The 20,605-nt window shown below is 39.4% G+C and overlaps 1 protein-coding gene across 3 annotated transcripts in view; it reads right to left on the bottom strand.

Annotated features, from left to right (window-relative positions):
- Positions 1-19,767, bottom strand: part of PRMT3 (protein arginine methyltransferase 3) — a 54,697-nt gene extending 34,930 nt beyond the window's left edge. Inside the window, exons 1-9 of one of the 3 annotated variants that reach the window (XM_051621110.1) lie at positions 19,640-19,767; positions 18,935-19,017; positions 17,532-17,581; positions 16,351-16,453; positions 14,554-14,707; positions 11,999-12,140; positions 8,823-8,888; positions 4,211-4,332; positions 2,261-2,360 (exon numbers count right to left, since the gene is read on the bottom strand). In XM_051621110.1, the coding sequence (XP_051477070.1) occupies positions 2,261-2,360; positions 4,211-4,332; positions 8,823-8,888; positions 11,999-12,140; positions 14,554-14,707; positions 16,351-16,453; positions 17,532-17,581; positions 18,935-19,017; positions 19,640-19,737 (918 nt within the window). In that variant the 5' untranslated portion in view covers positions 19,738-19,767. Of the gene's footprint in view, positions 1-2,260; positions 2,361-4,210; positions 4,333-8,822; positions 8,889-11,998; positions 12,141-14,553; positions 14,708-16,350; positions 16,454-17,531; positions 17,582-18,934; positions 19,018-19,639 lie in introns of those variants that run through there. The other 2 variants (XM_051621108.1, XM_051621109.1) reach the window with 2 other exon arrangements.
- Positions 19,768-20,605: the final 838 nt, after the last annotated feature.

Here is a 20,605-nt window from a genome sequence, read left to right as displayed (position 1 = left end):
GCCATCTTTCTCAGACAGCCTGTTCTAGAAACTTCCCTGGGGAATGCAGTATTTTTCCTCTCTTTCCTCCATTCTGTTCCTTCATACTTGTTTTACATTTTCTGATGCTCCGTACACAGCTCTAAAAAAAGCTTATAGTCCACTGATCTTAAGCACTGCTCTATACCAAGCAAAACAAAGCTATGGCTCCACAAAAGGGTTTGATGTTTACTAGTCTAAAAGCAGTTCCTTTTCTAAACAGAACAGCAAGTTCTTATATTTTTGTTCCAAAGAAAAAACATGTTCCCATTAGAATTTTCCTCCTAGTCCATAAAGATTCTTTAAATAAAGAGCTGAATACTGACATACATTGAATTGCTTTTTGCTCTCACACTTCATTTCCAGTATTTTCAAGCACTTACATTCACCTCTTAACAAAAGGTTTCACACTGGTCAGTATCATGTAGGGAGGGAAAAGAAAGAGTAAATTCACACAAGAGAGCCAGACAAAGAGGAATCTTCATTTGCATCTGGGCAACATAATGTTCCTTTCTGGACAATGTTGGAACAGTGTGCACACCATCTAGCTATCAATCTTAGTTCCACAGCATTGTCCTCTTTATCTCTGTATTGCAGCAACCTATAAAAATGCTAACATTCCTAAATATTTAGAATACCTAATTAAGTGAAATGCACATGGCCATATAATTATGACATTAAAAGGTATATTAGCACACAAATGGGAAACACGAAACATTCAATACGTCATTTCTTACAAGAGCCGATTTCCCAAATCCTTTACTTCACCTTAGAGGCACTGATTTACAACATGACTTAAAACTCTTATTGTGCCAAAGTTGCTTTTAAAACCAAATCTTGGGCTCCAGAATAAGAAATGTGATTTTGGGAACATTATTCTTGGTGCATGTATTAAGCAATTGATCAGAAGCTATCCTGAAAGAACTGTAATTACGTTTCTAGTGAAGTCACCACACTGTCAGAAATCACCAACCATACCACACTAGTTTTAAACCACTAGTTCAAGCAAATGGCTTAAACCTTCCTTAGAACTAGTGACCTCAACACTAAATTAAGCCCATGCTTCAAATAATATTCATGATAGCCGTGGAGGAAAAACTAATGCAGATTTCCAGCACAATGAAATATGTAATACAAAAAACCCCACAAAACCCAAACCAAACAATATATTTCCACTTTTTGATGGAAACTCTTTAGATACATATGGATCCATAGTGAACACAACACCTCTCTACCAAAGGCCCTTGTATATAGTAGAACAGCCACACCAACACAACAGACAACTCTGAACATAAGTTTTGATTATTGATCTTGAATTTGAAGGAGAAAAGAATTCTTCTTTCAGTCCAAAAATTTGGAACTGGCATGTGCAAAACCTGTATTTTCAAGTGCTTTTTGAAGGTCTGCTGTATGAGGAGACTGTATAGCAGAAGTCCACAAAAAAAATCCTAAGGGCTATTTCCTACCACATTTTTGACAGGGAATAGATTTATTCAGTAACTCTGAATTTCAGCCTGGCACCGTTTTTTTCACCTAGATTTATAAGGATCAATGGAAGGCAACAAGTACAACTGTGTAACACTCAGCCAACACATGAAAGACAAGTAACAAGCCGATGGCTGAAATCCAGTGGATTCCAGGAGATGGCTCATGTACACAATGCATACAGCATTTGCTGTTGGCCATCATCCCTACTATGTACTTTTAAAATCTTATACTAAAAGCCTGCAATGAGTAATGATGCAGTTTTCAAGCTCTCTCCCTATTTGCAGATTTCCCAGTGTTTGCTCCTCACCTCCTTACCACCTTTCCTGCAGAGTCAGGGTAGTCTTTAGCTGTCTTTGTGAACTAAAGGTATTTTACTCACCAGAATGATGGAACCAGATACCTATTACAATATTTCTCCATTACTGTCACCTGAGCAGCTACAATAGTATTATTCAGGAATACAGAGTAATTCTGTACATTTGCACACTAACTATGGAGTAGAAACTTATTGCTCTACTCAAAACAGTTTAACTGCACTTAGAGAACCTTGACTTGAAAGAGCCTGGACAAGAGGGATCAGGAATTTTATCCAAGTACCACATACCAGGATTGGCATCCCACCTCCCATATTGTCCAAGACACTGTTGCAAACATGACATATTTTTGGTTAAGAAAAAGCAGTGCTTAAAGAATCATTCTTCAAATGAAACAAAACAACACATAACTATGTCTTGAAAATACTGATGCACCTTACCATCCATTCAGATATTATTACATCCACTTTTTCCAAAGGCAGATCTACTTCTTCAATTCTTCCTTTGACTAATGTAATGATATTTTCAAGTTTATTTAATCTGCAAGTCACAACATAAACAAATACGGTTATATTCCCAACTTATGCTTTCAAGAGAAAGATACTCATGTTTGTACTTTGCATTTCTCTCCCCAATAATAATTTTTTAAACTAATAAAGAAGGCATCACAATGCAATATTCCTCTTCTTAGCTATATTTCAGAGGGAATGTTTCTAAGTACCCAAAAACGGCAGCAGATTAAATGCCAGGCAAGGATGGCAGACAGTAGATCTGTACACCTCCAACATGCTGTGCATACAAACATGTAAGCTTCAGAAAACAGAAAAACAAAGAAGAGGACAATTTAATATGATGCTCCTCTCCAGAGTTGCTTGTTCCCAGTTCTCCTTCTCTGACCCTGTAGCATAAGTCTATAATGATTAGAGCCTACCCATCACACTAGGATAGCAGTGGAAATTAACTTCCTCACAAAGCTGTTTTGCACGACTTGATTTTTTATTTAACAAAATGAGCTGCAAAGTCACTGAGAACAAACATTCCCTCTAGATCAGTATTACAGTTATTCCACAATAAAGGCATCTTGCCCACCGTGGTTTGGGCCAAAATCATCTGCAATGTTTAGTAATTGCAGTAATCAGGTATTACCTCACGGGAAAGTAATGATACAAGCACCCTGTACAAGGAGGAGGGTACTGTGACATGACTACAGTTTTTGAAACAGGAACAGTATGACAGTGAGATTACTAAATAAGTAAATGCTTGAAATTAAATATTTTTTCTCTTGGGAAATCTTATTAGAATTCTCTGTACATATCATTATTATAGTTATTGTTACAGATGTCAGGAAAGTATTCCCACCAAAGAAATTGATCATTCCATTGCAGTTCTTATCTCTGCCCCTTCCTTCCCTATCCTGATATCTTACTCTTCCATTCTGGCTGGCTTTCAATGCAGACTAGTAATCACATGAAAAATTCAATCTAAAAGACAATGGAAGAATAATCAGAATGAAGGGGGAGAAAAGAAAGGGTCAAAGGGCTACTTGAACACGTGGGCTGTTGGAAAGATCAATTAAATACTCCACACATCAGTCTTTTGTTAGAAGAGTAGCAGTTCATCACTAATATCACACTTATTGTTTCAAGTAAAAAGAAAAGCAGAAGTTCAAAGTGAGAAATAAAACACTACAAAAACCCACAACAATATTTTAAGAAGGACAGAGATGTAAGGATAACTTCCTAAAGGACCACATAGAAGGACATAATTAAAAAAAGAAAGAGAAAGGAAAGAGTAATTTATTACACCATTATGTTCAATCCTAAGGTATTAAAACAACCACAAAACCAACCAATGTTGGTCATTCAGAGCTGAACCCAGTAAAAGTTCTTCAATTGCCTATAACAGAAAATCATAGAAATTCTATATACAAATATTGTAGTTTAGTTTTCACACAACTAAACAAATTTTACTGGGTTTATCTACACCAGAACTGATTCTTTAACTCAAAGTAGTGCAGAGGAAGACTTCTCCACATCCTCTTGGAATGTGTCTCAACTTTGTTGTCTAAAAATACACATTTTATCAGTAACATTAAAGCATAAGAATAGAAAATGGACTGGCAGCAGTGAGCTGGAGCCTCTGCAGCAGGGCAGCACCGGCCCTATGCTAACATTAGGAGGAAGGTCTGGGAAGCATCCTGCCTTAACTATAGCCCTGTTTTAATTATCACAGGAGCAAATGACAGCACATCAAAACCTGTGCTAATTTTTCAGACAAAGAAGGACTTCAGTAAAAGACAGTCTGAATAAGAGGTGATTGTTAACTAGAAGCAGAATTTTACTAACTTTTCACAGCCACATTTACCATACTTCTCTTGGAACTTTTCCTACCGAATGATGTCCATAGCCTGAAAGACAATCTCAGACTGGTCAACTCCAATCACCTTCTTTGCACCTGCTTTGGCAGCAAACATGGAGAGTATTCCAGTTCCACAGCCAACATCCAAAACCACCTGTAACAAATGAGATGTTTATTTTTACCTCCACTTAGTTTCCTTGCTATTATTTTTTTACATGTCTTTCTACATTAGTGAGATCCCATACCCCAACAGAAGTAACCAGAGGTAGCATCAAGTCTTACTGTCACACTCAAGAGATATCCAAGTCAAAATACAATTGTAACTCCACAGCCTCTACTACCTCTTGCAGATAGATGATGAAACAGTCTAGCTTCAGAGTAGCTCAGTCCCACAGGAAACAATCACTAACAATTATTTGGGCCAGAATTAAAAAGTTACTTGAACAAGAGAAACGCAAGATTAGCCTGAACAATTCTAATGAGTGGATCACTAGCAATTTAGAACTGCCAGTGAATAAACATATTCTGCCTGCAGTTTGTCAGTAGGAGTCTATTCAGAAACCCTATTCAGGAATCCTCTGCTAGAAATGGCCACAGTGCCTCAAAACAGCTATAGTTCAAGATGACTAAATTTCAAAATGGTAACTGGCACAGTTACTACCACTGTAATATCCAGGAAGATGAGATCCTTAAGTTTTCATGAGGGAAAAGTAAACGTCTTCACAACACTTGACAGAAGTACACTCAACATGACAAGAGTCATGCAAATGAGTCTTGATACCTCAGCTATTGGCTGGTTTTGAGACCTTACCTATTAGCTACTGTAGGCAGACTGAAAAGTTTAAAAATGTGAAATGAATAAGAAAATAGTATCAAATATCTTCACCAGTAGAACTGAACTGCCCAAAGTGTTGAACTTCATAAAGCAGAAATTTCATCAAGCAGCCTTGTTTAGGCCTCAGTATCATGATAATAACAGTATATTTCTTCTAATGGCTGGAAACTTCTCTACAGCTTAAAAACTAACACTTGTGATCTTGAAGATTGTTAAGCTATGAGTTTCAAATATGGAGTTTTCACAGAAACCAGGAATACTTGAGGTTGAAAGGAACCTCTGGAAATCACTTAAGTCCACTTCACTGCTCAAAGCAAAATCAGCTAGAGCAGGTTGCTCAGGACCACGGTCAAACAGCTTTTTAGTACATCCAAGGATGGAGACTCTACAACCTCCCTGGGCAACCTGTGCTGCTGTTCAACTGCCCTCACAGTAAAAAAAAGTGTTTCTAATCTTTAAAGGCAACTGCCTGGAGTTCAGTCAGATTTCCACCTAATACAGTTAAGCTTTACTAATCTTTTAAAAATTCTAAACACTAAACCCACAAATATTCTGAAATCTGAAAATCAAACTAAAGTTTCCTAAACACTAGGTACAGTCATTCATACCACACATAGCATGTAAACATTAACAGAACCAGAACTGCAAAGACAGACTTGCTTTCACATACAAGAGACCCAAACAAGAGAGTAAATACAACTTACTAAATTACTTCCAAGACAACAGGAACAGTGAGTCACAATTACCAGTCATAAAAATAATAAGAAAAGAAACCTGACTTACTTCACTGCCTCTTCCTAGCATAGCATCCATGTTGAAGACAGCTTGTACAGAACACTACATTTTCTTCCAAAGAAGGCACCAAATCACTCAGTAATCTGTCCCATGCTTGGGAATTACCATGTCATTTTGCAAAATATTTCAAAGCAATAATGCACCCTCCCACTGACAAGCTTTCTAGCATTCTTGCTTTGGCACAACAAAAACTTGAACGTGCACTTCAAAATTTTACCTTACAAATAGAACTGAGTAGCTGAATGCCATGCACATGAGGTCTGTTTGCCTGGCATATGATTCTGTACCTTTTGATGATGTACACAGAACAATGATTCTGAAGCCAGCATTGATAAAAATAGCAGTTTATCCCTAGCAGCACAGTGTAAGTGAGCTGTTGCTGTGGCAAACTGGGAAGCAATGACTGAAGAGCTGACTGCCACCTGTTATCATGGAGCAACTTATAGTCTGGAATCAGACTAGAAAACATGAGTGTGATGCTTTTTTTTTTTTTTTACAGTATCTTGTGTAGAGGCTGGCCACAGTAGATGCAGAGTTTCTTTTTCCCCTTAGAACTCTTTGAAGTTGTTTTCCAACAGGAGTTAATCATACAACTAATTCACAAGTTACATGTAAATATGCAATGTCTAGGGAGATCCCTAGGCTGAAGTCTTCTGGAGACAGGAATACAAAGTAAAAATCAGCGTTCTTGCAGCTGCTGAAGTCTTACACCCCCTAACATCATATCTTCTAACACTTTACCCATGGTAGTCAACAAAACTGCTGAGCCATGAAAGCTGGAAGTCAGAGCCAAAAACAGACCTCTGTGAAAGAATGATCTTGATGCGCAGTTGCATGAAAGAGAGCAATCACAGTAAACAAGAAAAAAATCAAAACAGACACCACTTTGGACAGCTGCCCTGGTCACTTAAAAACCCAGATTGAATTCATCTAGCATCAGACAGGGAAAGGAAGTGGAGAAAAAGGCACAGGAGAGAAAACAGACAAGCTGGAACACATCTGAGGAACAGAGAGACAAGCAGAATGATCACCAATTAGCCTAAGGACAAGGGTCTACAGCTAACGCATTCTTGCAGTGATCACATATGGCTTCTCACCAGAGATCTGGAGCAGCTGGACTGGTCATTTGACTATACCATAATGTTCTGCAGCATCACATCCTTCTCTGCAGTCTGATATTCTACTTCCAGCAACAGAAAAATATCACTTCAAATTCAGAAAAACAGGTCAGATAATTCAGCCGATTATTTCCATCAATGAACTTTTAGTAGGAGTGATGCTAAAAAACCTCATTTTTTCCCTCAATATGGCATTGATGCCTGCCTCAGAGTTCTATTCTACAACCAAACCCTTCTATTCTACAACCAAACCAAAATTTTTCCACCAAAATACACTCCTGCTACAATATAGATCACATTGCCTTTTACTGAGTTAGGCCACCTTAACTACTCCTGCTAGGTAATCCAAATTGTCCTACTCTCATCTCAGATACAACTGACAGGCTGAAAATAAGGGCAGCAAACAGGATTAATTCAATAAACTGAACAAAATATCTTAACAGTTCCTTCAGCAGAAGCCTGTAACAGATGTCACTACAAAGCTAGACCTCTGAAAAAAATCCTCTATCTTCTCCACAACAGTGTACCAGGTGAACGACACATCAACATTCAGTCAGACACTGAAGTTAAGTGGGGTGCTGGTCACCTGGATGGAAGCTCCTGGGAATTCACAGCAATTGAGAATCTTTATTTCCATTCAGCCTTAACACAATACGATGAGTTTGGATAGACTAGGAATTTGAAGTAATCCTGATTAAAACAAACAAACAAACCAACAAAAAAAAAACCTGTTGTAAAAAATCTGAGTTTGGAAACCAGTTTATAGAGGCTGTGATAATAGACACAGGTTTTTTTAGAAGTTTAATGCTTTCACGTGAAGTAAACTATAAAGAACTTGGAAATGTTTAGTAGAAACAGGCTTGTGACACAAATTTAAGCAAAAAGGAAGAAAACTTTCCCTAATATTTTTCTGCTGCAGTTGCCAAAGGAAAACTGAGGCAAGACTGATTGATTCTATGATTTTAAGACATACAAAAAGTAGGCACTATCCACCTTTAAATACCTCCCCTCTAGGGAAAAAATAGATCTAGCACAAATTCCAATTGAGGAAATATCAGATGGGTGCACTCATTACTTCCACAACTAGTCTGAAGCCTTATACTATCCCTTCTTATCAAAGCCTCAAAAAACTAAAAAAAAAAAAATCAACAGTGATTAACTTCCATAAACCTAGTCATGATGGTTTCACAACAAGAAATATGCATACACAGCTTAAGAACAATAAGCACCAAGTAGGGGAAAGGTAATGCAGAAGACAAGGCTGCACAGCATAATTCAGAACACAACAACATTAGCAGAAATAGCCAACAGAAAGAACAAAGACAAGAAGAGGACCTTAACTATGCAGGGATCATAACCACAGTAAGATCATAAACAATCATCAGTGCAAATCTCTCCTCACTGCAAGCTCCTGCTTCTAAGTCTCTTAATAATAACCTAGTCTGGGGAGACTAAACAACACTAGTTCAATAACTCAGTTGCATATGAATTCTTCCCCAGTTCTGACTACACAGTGCTTCTAGGATGTTTTTACTGTATCAGGCACAAATGGAAACGCACTTGAATTCTGGTAAAGAGGCCCTCTAAAATAGATTTCACTTAATATACTGGACAAGAAAGGCTCAACTGAACCCGGCCAACATAATTAATGAACATCTTGACATGGCACACAGAACAATGACAACAGTGATCAGCACTTCTGTTATCAGCACTTCACACCCTCCAGCAGTTGCATAGCACTCTACCACCTAATAAAGCCACAGTACATTAAATCAGACCTTGTCAGTGCAGTATGCCATTCCCAAAGCTACCAGATAGCCAACCCTAAGGATTTCTACCCACTGGTAAAAAAACAAAGCACAGAAATGACTGCATTTTCTGAGCTGTTTTACCTACCTTGTCCTCAAAGATATGTGGGTTTTGATAGATGAAGTTACGATAGCTTTCTGTACGCACTTTATCCTGTGATTTAGAGAATAAAAAACAATGTTCACTTTTTCTACTTCCCTACAGCATATTGTTCAAAAAAGCTGAGGAACTTGGGGTTTTTTATCTCGGTCTAAAGATGCTTTGTGGCTACTGTACTTAAAAGGCCTCTGCAATCATGGCACTTTCCATAATATATTCTTCCAGAATTTGCTGTCTTTGCCAAATGAAGCCTCTGTAGGAAACAAAGGTAATTAGCTTACACTTTTCTAACCTGCTGCATTTGATTTTGGTTATTTCAAAGCTTTTAACACCTCTCCACCATTTTCCAAGAACAGCAGTAATGCAGCAGCAATACTGCATCAACTTTACATAACAACCTTCTATACAATGGTAAAAATTTGAGTCCCAAGCTCATAAAATGTTGTGTAATTTTATTCCCTGACACTACTGTGACACAGATTCCTTCAAAAAAGTTATGGATCAGATTAAGACTTCCCTTTTCTGAGCAAACTGCAAATTTGCAAACCTGACAACAAGCTAATAAGTGAAGCTGTACAGTCCATTCTATGAAAGCCCAATATAATAAATCAAGAAACTTAACAGTAATACAACACGACCTGAGAAGCTGGAATGTTCTCAAGCATATAAGTAAACATTTATAGTTTCTTAGCATATGAAAGCCAGCAGTACAGCTAAAACTGCCAGCAAGGTCATCTATTAAAACATTGATCCTCCTACTATGCATCAGCAGGTACAGAAATTGACTGGCATGTATAGGTTTCAGAATTGCTGCTGCAGTTCAGTGTTAGAGCAAAGTACAAGAAAAATAAGCAATTTTCATCTAGTAAAGTCAAAACTACAAATAATACTGAAGACTAAAATCCAACTGCTTATATTTAAGTTAGCATTTTTCTACAACATCAGTTAAGAAATCTTAAGAAACAACACAGAAACTAAAGGAATTTTCTCTAGAACGGAAGAACAAAGTCTATTTTATTAGAAAATCAAGATCAAAAAACAGAGACTAAAAAAAAACATATGCTCATAGCAATTCTGGAGACAAAATAAATTACTTTGAGGCTTAAAAGTGATTTTTGGATTTTCAAGTTTAGGAGGATTATCACACACAAAGCCCAAAGAAAGTTAGGAATTATTTTAGAAAATTGTACTTTAAAAATAGACATAATTAAGAATTTAAAAAATTGAGATCCTTTGAAATCATGTTGATTTACTGTGATGCTATATTCAGAGCAACTATTTTTAGTACTTCACCTCATTGCAGTATATACTAGGATTTGCTGAAACAACCAAAAAAGTTTAAAAATAAAAAATGGGAAGGTTCAGCATCAATGGAGGGAGCAGTCAGGTGGAAAGCTTCCAGCCTTGCATCCTGCCCACTCACACTGCCTCAGCACTGCCCCAACTTCATCAATACAATTCCAGCTGCTGTCTCCACTACGTGTGCTGCTGCTCGAGCGAGCCATGGTCACTCGCTTCAGGTTTCTCTACTCATCAATTCCATTCCCTCACTCACCCTTTCAATGTAATGCTTTTTTTTTTGGTATTGCTATTAAATCAAATGGTAAGGGAATTTATTAAGAGGAGTCAAGAAATTCTCAAGAAAAAGAAAAATAAACAGAGCAACAGCAACACTACCTATTGGCCAGTGTGAAGTAAGAACTCCCTTCCCTCATCCCTAAAGTATTTACAAGCAAAAAAACCCAAATTGAAATTTCATCCTACCACTACCAGGCATAATAATAAAAAGGTTTTAAACTGAACAGTGTCAGAAACAGACTTCAAATTCAAACAGCAAGACTCCTTAAAAAATTTCCATGTAGCAAGCCACTATGTTTATATAAATAAGGCTGACATAAAAAAGATAAATAAAATAATCCAAGTGAATGCCCAACAAATAGGAAAAAAAAAATCAAAATACATATCGATTGCTTTCCTATGTTTAGTAAAGTCAAAAGTCTTCCTAAAAGCATTCTGACAAACATTCCCTGAAGCAAATAAAATACAATTTTTTAGCAACCTCCTTGTGCAGAGATGCAGAATTATTATACATTTTATTGGCAAACAGAAAGGCTTCCACATCTTATAGCCTATAACATCTCAAATGACACTTTTATGCAACTGCAATATTAAACTGCTATCGTTTTTATCTTCTAGACCTTGAAATGTATTTCTATATATTTTGGAAAACACTTCTCAACCTCTGCAGACAACTCTGTGCTTCTGTTAAATCAGCCCCTCCTTCTGCCATCACCCTAAAAGTCACCTCATGTTTATACTATTCTTAACACAAATTCATGCATATTTCTATGTTGGGGTCATTAAATTATTTACAAAGCAGAAAATTTTATCTTCTACCTGTATGGACAAAGTAATTTCACAACTCTCTATTCCATCTCTACATCAGGCAGGAATTTTATTTATGCCTTTAAATGATAAAACTGTGTATGACTTTTACAAACATATTACTTTCTCTGGAAGGAAGCATGAAGAGATTTTGATTTTCATGTCAATTATAAGTTGTTGGGCTTTGTGTTTTTGTTTGTTTGGTTTTGTTGTTTTTGTTGTGTGTTTTTTTTAAGTTGTCTTTGAAGAGTTTTAAGCCCTAATTATTTTATCATATAAAAGGTGCATATGATTTTTCCAGCTGTTCAATGTCATGTTATCAATACACCGAACTGTGTACAAATACCAGCAATTTCTCTTTACCTAATGCAACAGGAAAACACAATATTTGAGAAATGGTTTTGCCTGACAAATTTCATTTGTCAGGAAAATATAAACTAAAGAAAAAAATTAACTGTCTGTACCATGCTTTTCCTTTAAGCACCTAGGAAAAAGCTGCTTTTGGCAAGGTAAGGTTGTGGTACAGATAGTGTAATATATCTTTAAGCATATAAGCAGAGTAAAAGATTTTATGTTCCTATGTTTCCAATAAACAGAATTTATATAAAGGAAATAAAACTGGAAAAAGATCTTTCAACCTAACTCCTAGGAAAAAACTATCACATCTAGAAAGGGTTAAAAATGCAGCTGCTCTGCAGTATATTTATGGGCGCACAGCCCACTTCATTCCATCTTTCTTCTTTAGTTCTACTAAGATGCAGTTGAGATGGCTTTCTAACCTTTAGCATCTCTTCGTGTATCCCATAATGCCCATAGGAGCTGAAGTAAACACCATCCTCATCCTCCTGCAGGTCTGCAATGGCGCTGGATGACGAGCTGCTCCTGACATCTGCGTTCATCACAAAATCCTGTGCAAATTGTCTGTAATCAATTTGAAATATACCCTTGAGACATGTTTATGGGCCCATGCAAAGGAGGCGGGGGCAGCGGGGGAGAAGGGGCATGAAAGAGATAAGGACTCCAGCCTGCACAGGGGCTCTGATAACAATGGGACCGGTTTTAAGTGTGCACAACCTCCCTCTGCAGGCTCCTCCAGGCTGCTGCACCACCGCGATCTGTCCATTGCCCTCCTGCAATGACTGCTTCTGCTTTTCTTCCAGCCAGCAAGTATCAGAAGGATATTAGAACGTTAAGACTTCATTTTTATGTTTAAGGAGGAATTCTCACTTTTGCTAGTACAAAATCTGGCACCACTGTGATTAAAACGTGTGGTTTAGGCCAAGTAACAGAGATCTGGACTCAATACAACAAATAGCACAAGAACACTCTATGACTACTGCAAAGGAGAAGAGAGTACTTTAAAACAAAAGCATTTGAGTGGAGAAAAATCAGGGCTTAACATTCAATTTATTACTTTGCTTTCATGCTGCTTATTTTCCTCCTCCATGGCCTTGCATTCTTAATAAATCTGTTGTCTTCTCATTCCCCAGAGCAGTTTTGATAACAAAATACACAAAGCAAGGGTTTTATCATAAAAACACAATTAAAAGTTGACAAGCAAAGAGCTCATACTATACCCACAAAGAAGTGAAAAAGCACATGCTTCAGCCAGACAATATTCCCCCAAGGTCCACAGTTCAAGGACTACAAAACTTGCATCCTAGACCTCTCTAATGCAATCATGTTACCACTCAAAGTACATGTAGTTACTTTGTATCCCAAGAAGCTGATACTGAAAAATCTCCTGGATCTAGGAGATCCAGTGGAAAGTCAGCCAACCAACCTGCTAAATACCTAGTCCCATGAAAGAAAACAGTAGAAAATCAGGTTACTGTAGCTTAAGGTTCCCTATACTGTTCTTGCTCCACGTCAGACTTCTGAACTATCTTTACTTGGCAGAGTTATACCTGAAAGGAAACATCCATACATGGTCTCCTGGAGTAGTATTCTCCAGGAGGAATCACTATGAATTACAGCATGTAGGCTACTGCAATGCAACCAGTTAATCTGTCCATAATTTAACTGTGCTGCTTCATCAGATGTACATCTGACTAGTTTTGATGCCAGCTGATGCCTCCAGAATTGAAGAGCCTGCTTTGACAAAGAACAATTAAAGACTCCCTTTTACAACAGTAGATAATTTGATAGACAAGCCTCAAAAAGCAGAATATATAAGCCTGATTTAAGTTCAGAGAGCTGAAAAGAAGTTACAGCTGATAACCTGACAGTTTTTCTTTCTTTTAAATGAACAAAAGACAAGAAAACACACAGAAAAAAACTCCAAGTTTTCTAAGTACAGTGACAAATTTATCTCATTCTTATTCTTTATGAGGAATTAATGCATAATATACACAAAGATGTCAGAAAAGTACTGTACACTATAAAGCACAATTTGCAGAAGTTCAACCCAGCTGAAGCCACAACTGCTCATTTTTGACACGTACAATTGTTCACAGCTGGTAGGATTTGAACAGAAAAATATGTTTGTACACTTAGATACCAATGATATCAGGTGTGTGTACTCTCAAAACATACAGTGAACCCTCAAACGTATTTCACAAAACAAGTTTTTTGCCATTTTACTTTTCCACATAAGATGATTAATTATTTTTCCAAGTCTCTTACATACAATTTCAATTTTTCAGTGCCCAGTGAGTGGGACCTTGAAATGATGTATTTGTTTGGGACTTAAACCTATGAGACTCAAAGTTTTTATTTATTTTTTTATCCCTGAGCTTCAGCAATCCATATTCTGAAGACCTAAAGATTTAGAAGTTGCAATGCAATTCATATTCTTACTCACAGAAGCCATATCTGAGAGTGAACATAAAAGCAGCTGAAAAGGAGTCAGTTTATTGATTTCACTGTGGTTTCTCTGAACTGTAACTGGATTCTATTAACACTCAATGTTTGGAACCATCTCTCAAAATGTTTGTAGTCTCGTATTTGATTTGTCAATACCTTCCTCTTCTCCATTGTGTACATCTTCTATGTTTAAAATCATATTTAAAGGAAGCTGTCTGGAAAACAAAGAGTGGTCTAAAGCAAAATATATGTTTCTGGGACATGTACTTATTTAGCTTTCCTAGGCATACTCTGCTTTTTCAATTTGTGCAGGTTTTGTGCAGTTTTTATCAATCATCTATAAGATGTTTACTTACAATCTACAAGTTAAAAGTGAAATCTACAGTCCCAACACAAGTCATGACCCTTACTCCATAGTTGTATTTTATTCTATCACTTCTTTGCATTTCTATTGGTCTTTAAACATTAATAACTCATCTAACCTAAAACACAAATAAAAAACCCCCAGAACTTCAGTTCAAACACTTACTTCATTTTTTGAAGATCATCTTGTGCTCTAGCCAAGGCTGCTTCTGCAAGTCTTGCTCTGTGTTCTGCCCGCTTTAATTGTTCAAGAAGCATCATAGTATCATTTAAACCATTAGAGGGCAAAACATCTGCAGGTTCACAAAGGTCTTCAATGTCTGATGAAATGGGAAGCACAAAACACAACACCTACGAGTCACACGTTGTGTCACAGCAGCTCATAAACATAGGATGTTTCAGCATTGCTACTTCTGCCTTGGGAGAATTTGTCAAAGTAGTTTGTTTTACAAAGAGCATCACTGGATTTGATAGGACTGATCACAGAACACAATACTCAGTAAAAGCAAGTGTGCTACAAGCAACCTCTAAGTCAACAAAGCAAATCAATCCAGAATGTAGCCTTCTTTAAATAACAGTGTTTGATTATTGATAAAATAAACACTAGGTTTGGACTGTAATTAAGTTATTTACAGTCCTATCCTGTTTTTCCAGTTATGTTATTCTGAGGCCAAAAGGTATATAAATTTAAAATTTCTTAAGAATTAGACAGCAACTCTTAATGCAGAAAAAAAAATTCCTTGGAGTTTTATAAAGCTCATGAGCACAGGCAACTCAAAATAGCATAAGCAGAATGAAACTAGATGAAATGCTGCTTTTAACTACCAAAACTCAGACTCAGCACTAGGTCCCATTTTCACCTCTTGCTAAGATCAGCTGGTGATTCCAACAGAGGTCAGTAAATAAAAAAAATGGTACTGTTGTGTTTCTGGATTTAGAAAGAAACTATAGCCAGCTTATTGGACAAAGCTTCATCAAAAAACCCACGTATCATGGAGGACTATCTGGACCATGGGACTGAAACAAAACACATCTTAAGATTTCAGAGGTTCAGATCACCCCTGTAATCCTTTAGCAACTGCAACAGCACTTTGAAGCATCTCAAGAGTCTATAGCTTGGGCAAAGGGCACACACCAGGCAGGAGCTGAGGGAAATGTGAAATCCCTGATGTAACAAACCACTGTCCTCTACCACACATCATCTCTGCTGCCATAAAGGTAGCCGTGCTTAGAAAAGAGCAAAACTGCATTCCACACTGCACAGAGAAGAAAAAAAATCCGCAAGCTTTAAGTACCTTATGGCTTAAATGAAAGAAAGATGTAGAATTACATGCAAACCAGGAAGAGAGCTGGAGAATCATGGGCAGCAGAAGGAAGTTGAAAAGTCAAACTGAATTCTCTGAAGACCATGTGATGAACTTCCATGGGAGAAACTAAGGCTGCCTGCATTGCTCACTCCAGCTAAAGAAGCACAACTATTCTATGCACCTGTAGCATCTGAGTTGGTTCAAAACACAACCAGTATAAAAGACAAAGGTATTTTCAACACAGCAAATGACTGGCTCCTCACTTATAGCATACATGTTTGAATGAATGTGTCTGATTTTAACTATCTACACTGAGAAGCTTTACAAGCTTCGGCAATCTCCCAGTGAAGTTTGGGAGGGGTGCCTCCTTGACCTGCCTCACTACTAGGTACAGCATTTCCACTATGAACATCATGTTCACAGTAAGTGAATGCAGATAATAAAAGAGGGCTATGGAAATCCCAGCCATTACAAACCAACATACAACATGTGGTACAAATTCCAGAGCATGGCTTAATGTCATGACTGTGTGTATACTTTCTCATGTACATAAGTCATCTGAATAATAGTGATGATGCTTTGTTTGACAGGAGCACTGCCAATACCACATTTACCCCACAATGCACTATAGTCATGCTGAGACTTAATTTATTTACCAAACTGAAGTAGAAGGTCATCTTTTTGCTCTGGTTTCAAATATTCCTCTCCTTCCCAAGGCAGTGGGCAGTTAAGTGAACTCAAATATGCTGGTGTTGGTTTCTAGACAGAAAGAGAAAAGCACATAAGTTTCTTTGGAAAAAAACAACCTTTCAATTTCATTCAAGAAAATAAGACAAAATTCTGTTATTAAAGCAGCTTTATAGCAAGGCTGAGAAAGATGCTACTTTAAAGCCTGACTAGCAAGAACAGTGGCTCTGACAAGTACTCACCTTGGCATGGTGATCAGAGAACAGCATAAAACTACACCCTATGAGCTAGACTGGGTCCCAAAGCCCAGGAAGCCACAGGATCAAGGAATTCAGTAGAAGCAATAAAACACAGCAGACTGATAGACACTGAAGGACACCTTTAGGATTGCACTGTTATCAGGAACCAAGTTTACTCAGACACCAGACCTCAGTTTTTCTGTTTCAGTGCTTACTCTGCAGAGCTAGTTATCCCTTAAGTAACTATTTGAAGATTTAAGATTTGAAGATCTAAATAAAAAATACTTAATTACATAAATTAGTATTAAGTCTAAAACCTGAAGTTTTTGGGAACAACTAAAGAACATACTTCAGAGTTACAGAACACAAAAAATATCCCCAGGCCTGATTTAAACTGTAGGTTTCCATCAGCTTTCCTGCTTCTGGGATCACTTGAGCAGAGATTAATTTCAGGTTCTGTGACCTAAGGGATCAGGTGCTGTCCTTACTAACAGTGCAGTTGGGGTCTAGCCAGCTCCCATCCCCAGGAAAGATTCTTTTACACCAACACTCATGTGAGAACTGAGAAAATTCAGTTATGAAGAAGTTCATTACTAGAGTGAGATAGCAGAGTCAAAGGCCAAGATGAATTAACTAAGAAAACTCATGATACTACATAGCATGGGCTTTTTGTAAGACTGAACATCCTCTTCTGGAAACAACAAAACACAAAAATTCAATATATTTTAAATGAAAACAACTTCAAATCTAAATAGACAATCAACAGTTATTTTAAGCCCTGTAATTTCTTATTTCCAGAAATAAGATAAAATCCTTAATACACTTGTTATAAAAAGGCAAATTGAAAGCACAGCATCTTGGCTGCCCATTCTCCATACACAGATTACACAAGAAGCACGCGGCACACCTACCTTTAGCCTAACAAAGTTTATTAACTTAATGTATCCATAAAACTCAAGTCCTGAAAAAAATAATGAAAAAGAGAGCTTGCATTACAGAAAACCCACACACATTTAACAATTACGTGAATACTAATTACTAGTTCAGTTGGCTCACTTCCCCTTGGGGTGTACATCATTATCTTGTGTATTCTTCCTATCTTAAGTCTGCCAGCTACATTTCTATTCTCCTCAGGACTAAACCAGGAAATTCTCATCCTCAAGACAAATTTATTTGCTACAAATTAAGAATAGGACACATGCAAACATGCATTAAGAACAAGGATTGAATGAATTTGGCAAGCAACTACATCAGGACAGACACTGATCTCCTACTAGCTACCTTGCTGATACTTCAGGCTGTTGTGCTCCTTTGTTAATATCTTTAGCTTTCTGCTTAATAAAATGCAGATTTATCCTGCCCATTGAGAATACAAACCAATGTTGATGTGAAACTGCCACCTTGCTCACAAACAGTACTTCAACAAGTATGTACTTTCCTGAAGATCAGTGAAGATACTGCATAAACCCAAACCACTTTCCATTGCATTTCAGACAGAAAACAGACCAGGTCTTACAATTTTATATGCAGATTTCTAAATGATTCATGTAGCTCCTATGCTCTTGCCTCTAGCTCCATTTTAATGCACAGTCTTAAAATTGTGTTTCTTCAACATCAACATCACCCTCCTTCCCTGCTTCCCAGTTCTCCTCGACATGCAGCATGGCATGGGTTTCATGCTCAGTTCTGCACTTACCTAACACGTCCAAAGCGACCCCCACTTCACATGCATCCTCCTAGGTATACTTTCCTTCAGTCACCATCTTCACCCAAATAGATGGCAGCTTCAAGTGAAGGCCAACCTTACACTTCATTTGGAAAGAATAAAACACTCTGGAGGGTACACCTTCCTACCATCACTGGTGGGAACATAAGCCAAGACCGCAAACAGTCCCTCAAAGGACACCAGCAGTACAGCCCAGTTACTCAGCCTCCAGGTGGATACATCCACTGGGGTCTCTGCTAAGCTCCTGAGCCCAACCACAGTGTCACTAATTCCCAGCAGGTCAGGTAAACAGCTCTTACTCCAGCAGGCAGTGGGGCTGGCTCAGGCCTATCAGCAAGGCAGCGGGGACTCCGCAAAAGCCAGCGGAGATCAATCTCACTTTGGTTCCTAGCTGAGAACTTCACCAGTAGATAAAGTGTATGGGGAAATGGCCAGCATAAAGATCACACATGAGCACTTTTCTAGCTTATCTTGTTCAACCTTGGAATCTCCAGCTACCACCAGGAAACCAGTTAGAAACTAATTAACCTTTGCAATTTATTTTAAAGATGCCGCCGATACACAGAAATGACAAGAAAAAAAACTTACCATACTTCCTAATCACATCACAGATGTTGAACTGATGCTCTGCCTTGCAGTGGGAGAAAACATCTTCAGCAGAACTAAACAAACTGAAAACAACCGAGTATCAAATATCTAGTGCTAACATGTTCAAAAGTTGCAACGCTCCTGGGAGTTTTATATGCTGTTCTGACCTGAACACATCATTTTTGCCTCTGTGCTTACTTACATGCCTCATAAATAAGCTTTTATCTTGCTTGCAAAGCATTTCACAACAAAAAGTAATAAACACAAAAACCTGTATTTGATGATACCACAAACTTCGTTGACTTTTAAAACCTCCTTTAGAGCAAAGACAGCATTAAACCCAAACCCTGCATAGATACCAGGAAAACAGGCCAGCTAGATCTGCTGGATCAGAATAAACATCCTCATCTCTTTACTGACGATAGGAGGAAGGGTCAGAATTCCAGAGACGAACTTCCACGCTGCTTCAGGGCGAGGAGAGGGGAAGTACTTGCTCTCCACGTTACTTCCTCCTCCTCTAGGATGGATTTAACAGACCCTGGGCTCTAGAAAGCCCAACCTACCGCGCACACCGCCCGTTTTCCCGTCCTGGCTGCCCCCGCAAGGCCGAGTTTGCGGGCTCAGACCCCGGCCCCCCCCTTCCCCACGGGGCTCCGGAGCAAGCTGGGCCGGCGGGGGGCAGGGCAGCACGGGGCCCTCCCTCACCTGTCGCAGAACAGGCAGCGAGCCCGCAGGGCCTGGGCTGCGGCGCCTTCCTCCTCCTCCTCCTGCCAGGCCTCCTCGCTGTCGGACAGCTCGGGCATCTCCTCCTCCTCCTCCTCCTCCGCGGGCGGCCCGCAGGCCCCTGTGGAGCCCACGGCAAGGGGGGGTTACTGAGAGACGGGGAGAGGGGGAAGGAAGGGGGAAGAAAGAGGGAAGGGAGGAAGCCGGGCAGGCCCCGCGCCCCCAGACCCACCCGCCGCGCGCGAGCCCATGGCCGCCCCAGCTGCGCCGCTTCCGGGGGGGCCGCCCCGCCCCTCCCGCCCCCTCCCTCTGGGCGGGGGTTTATCGCGCCCCCTGGCGGCGCCCGCCGGTGGCGGCGGCTGCTGCTGCTGCCGGCCCGGCCGTGGGTTCGCGCAGGCGCCATGAGGGGCGGGGGAGGCGGCGCCATCTTGTGGGGCCCCAGCGGCTTTTCTCCCCGCCCGGCGCTCGGTGTCCTCCCCCTGCAGCCTGAAACCGGTTACTTCTGTGCGCTTGGCAAAGGCGGCTTGGCAGCCCGGGCGACGCTTCTTCCAAACGGGCTGGCTGCCGTCGGGAGGGTTAAGGGCAAGAGCTCGCGCGTCTCCGGCGCGTAAAGCAAAGTTTAGCGCGGAAGTGTTTTTTTTTAAAAAAAATCACGTAGGAAAACAAAGCTTCAGGCTTATCACCCAAATAAGATAGCGTTTGACGTTCTAGGTAGGGTCGCTGGGTTACCCAAGCTCCATTTCCTCACCCCGTGCAGAAACGTCGGGCCTTTCCACTGGCCGCGCCTGAGTCCCGCGTAGCACGTGAGGGAGCAAACCTCAAAGCGAGGATTTTCCCGACTTGTATCCTCGCAGGGCGTGAATTCACACCCGTGCTGCTCTAAGTACTTCCAAAAGTAATGAATTTGCTGTCTCGAACCTGACGGCCTTACACGAGCAGCAGCGGCGG

This window comes from Apus apus, chromosome 5 (genome assembly GCF_020740795.1).
Source record: "Apus apus isolate bApuApu2 chromosome 5, bApuApu2.pri.cur, whole genome shotgun sequence".
Lineage (NCBI taxonomy): Eukaryota > Metazoa > Chordata > Aves > Apodiformes > Apodidae > Apus > Apus apus.
Note: the sequence above shows the minus strand (reverse complement) of the source record. Positions and strands in the feature narration are given on the sequence as shown.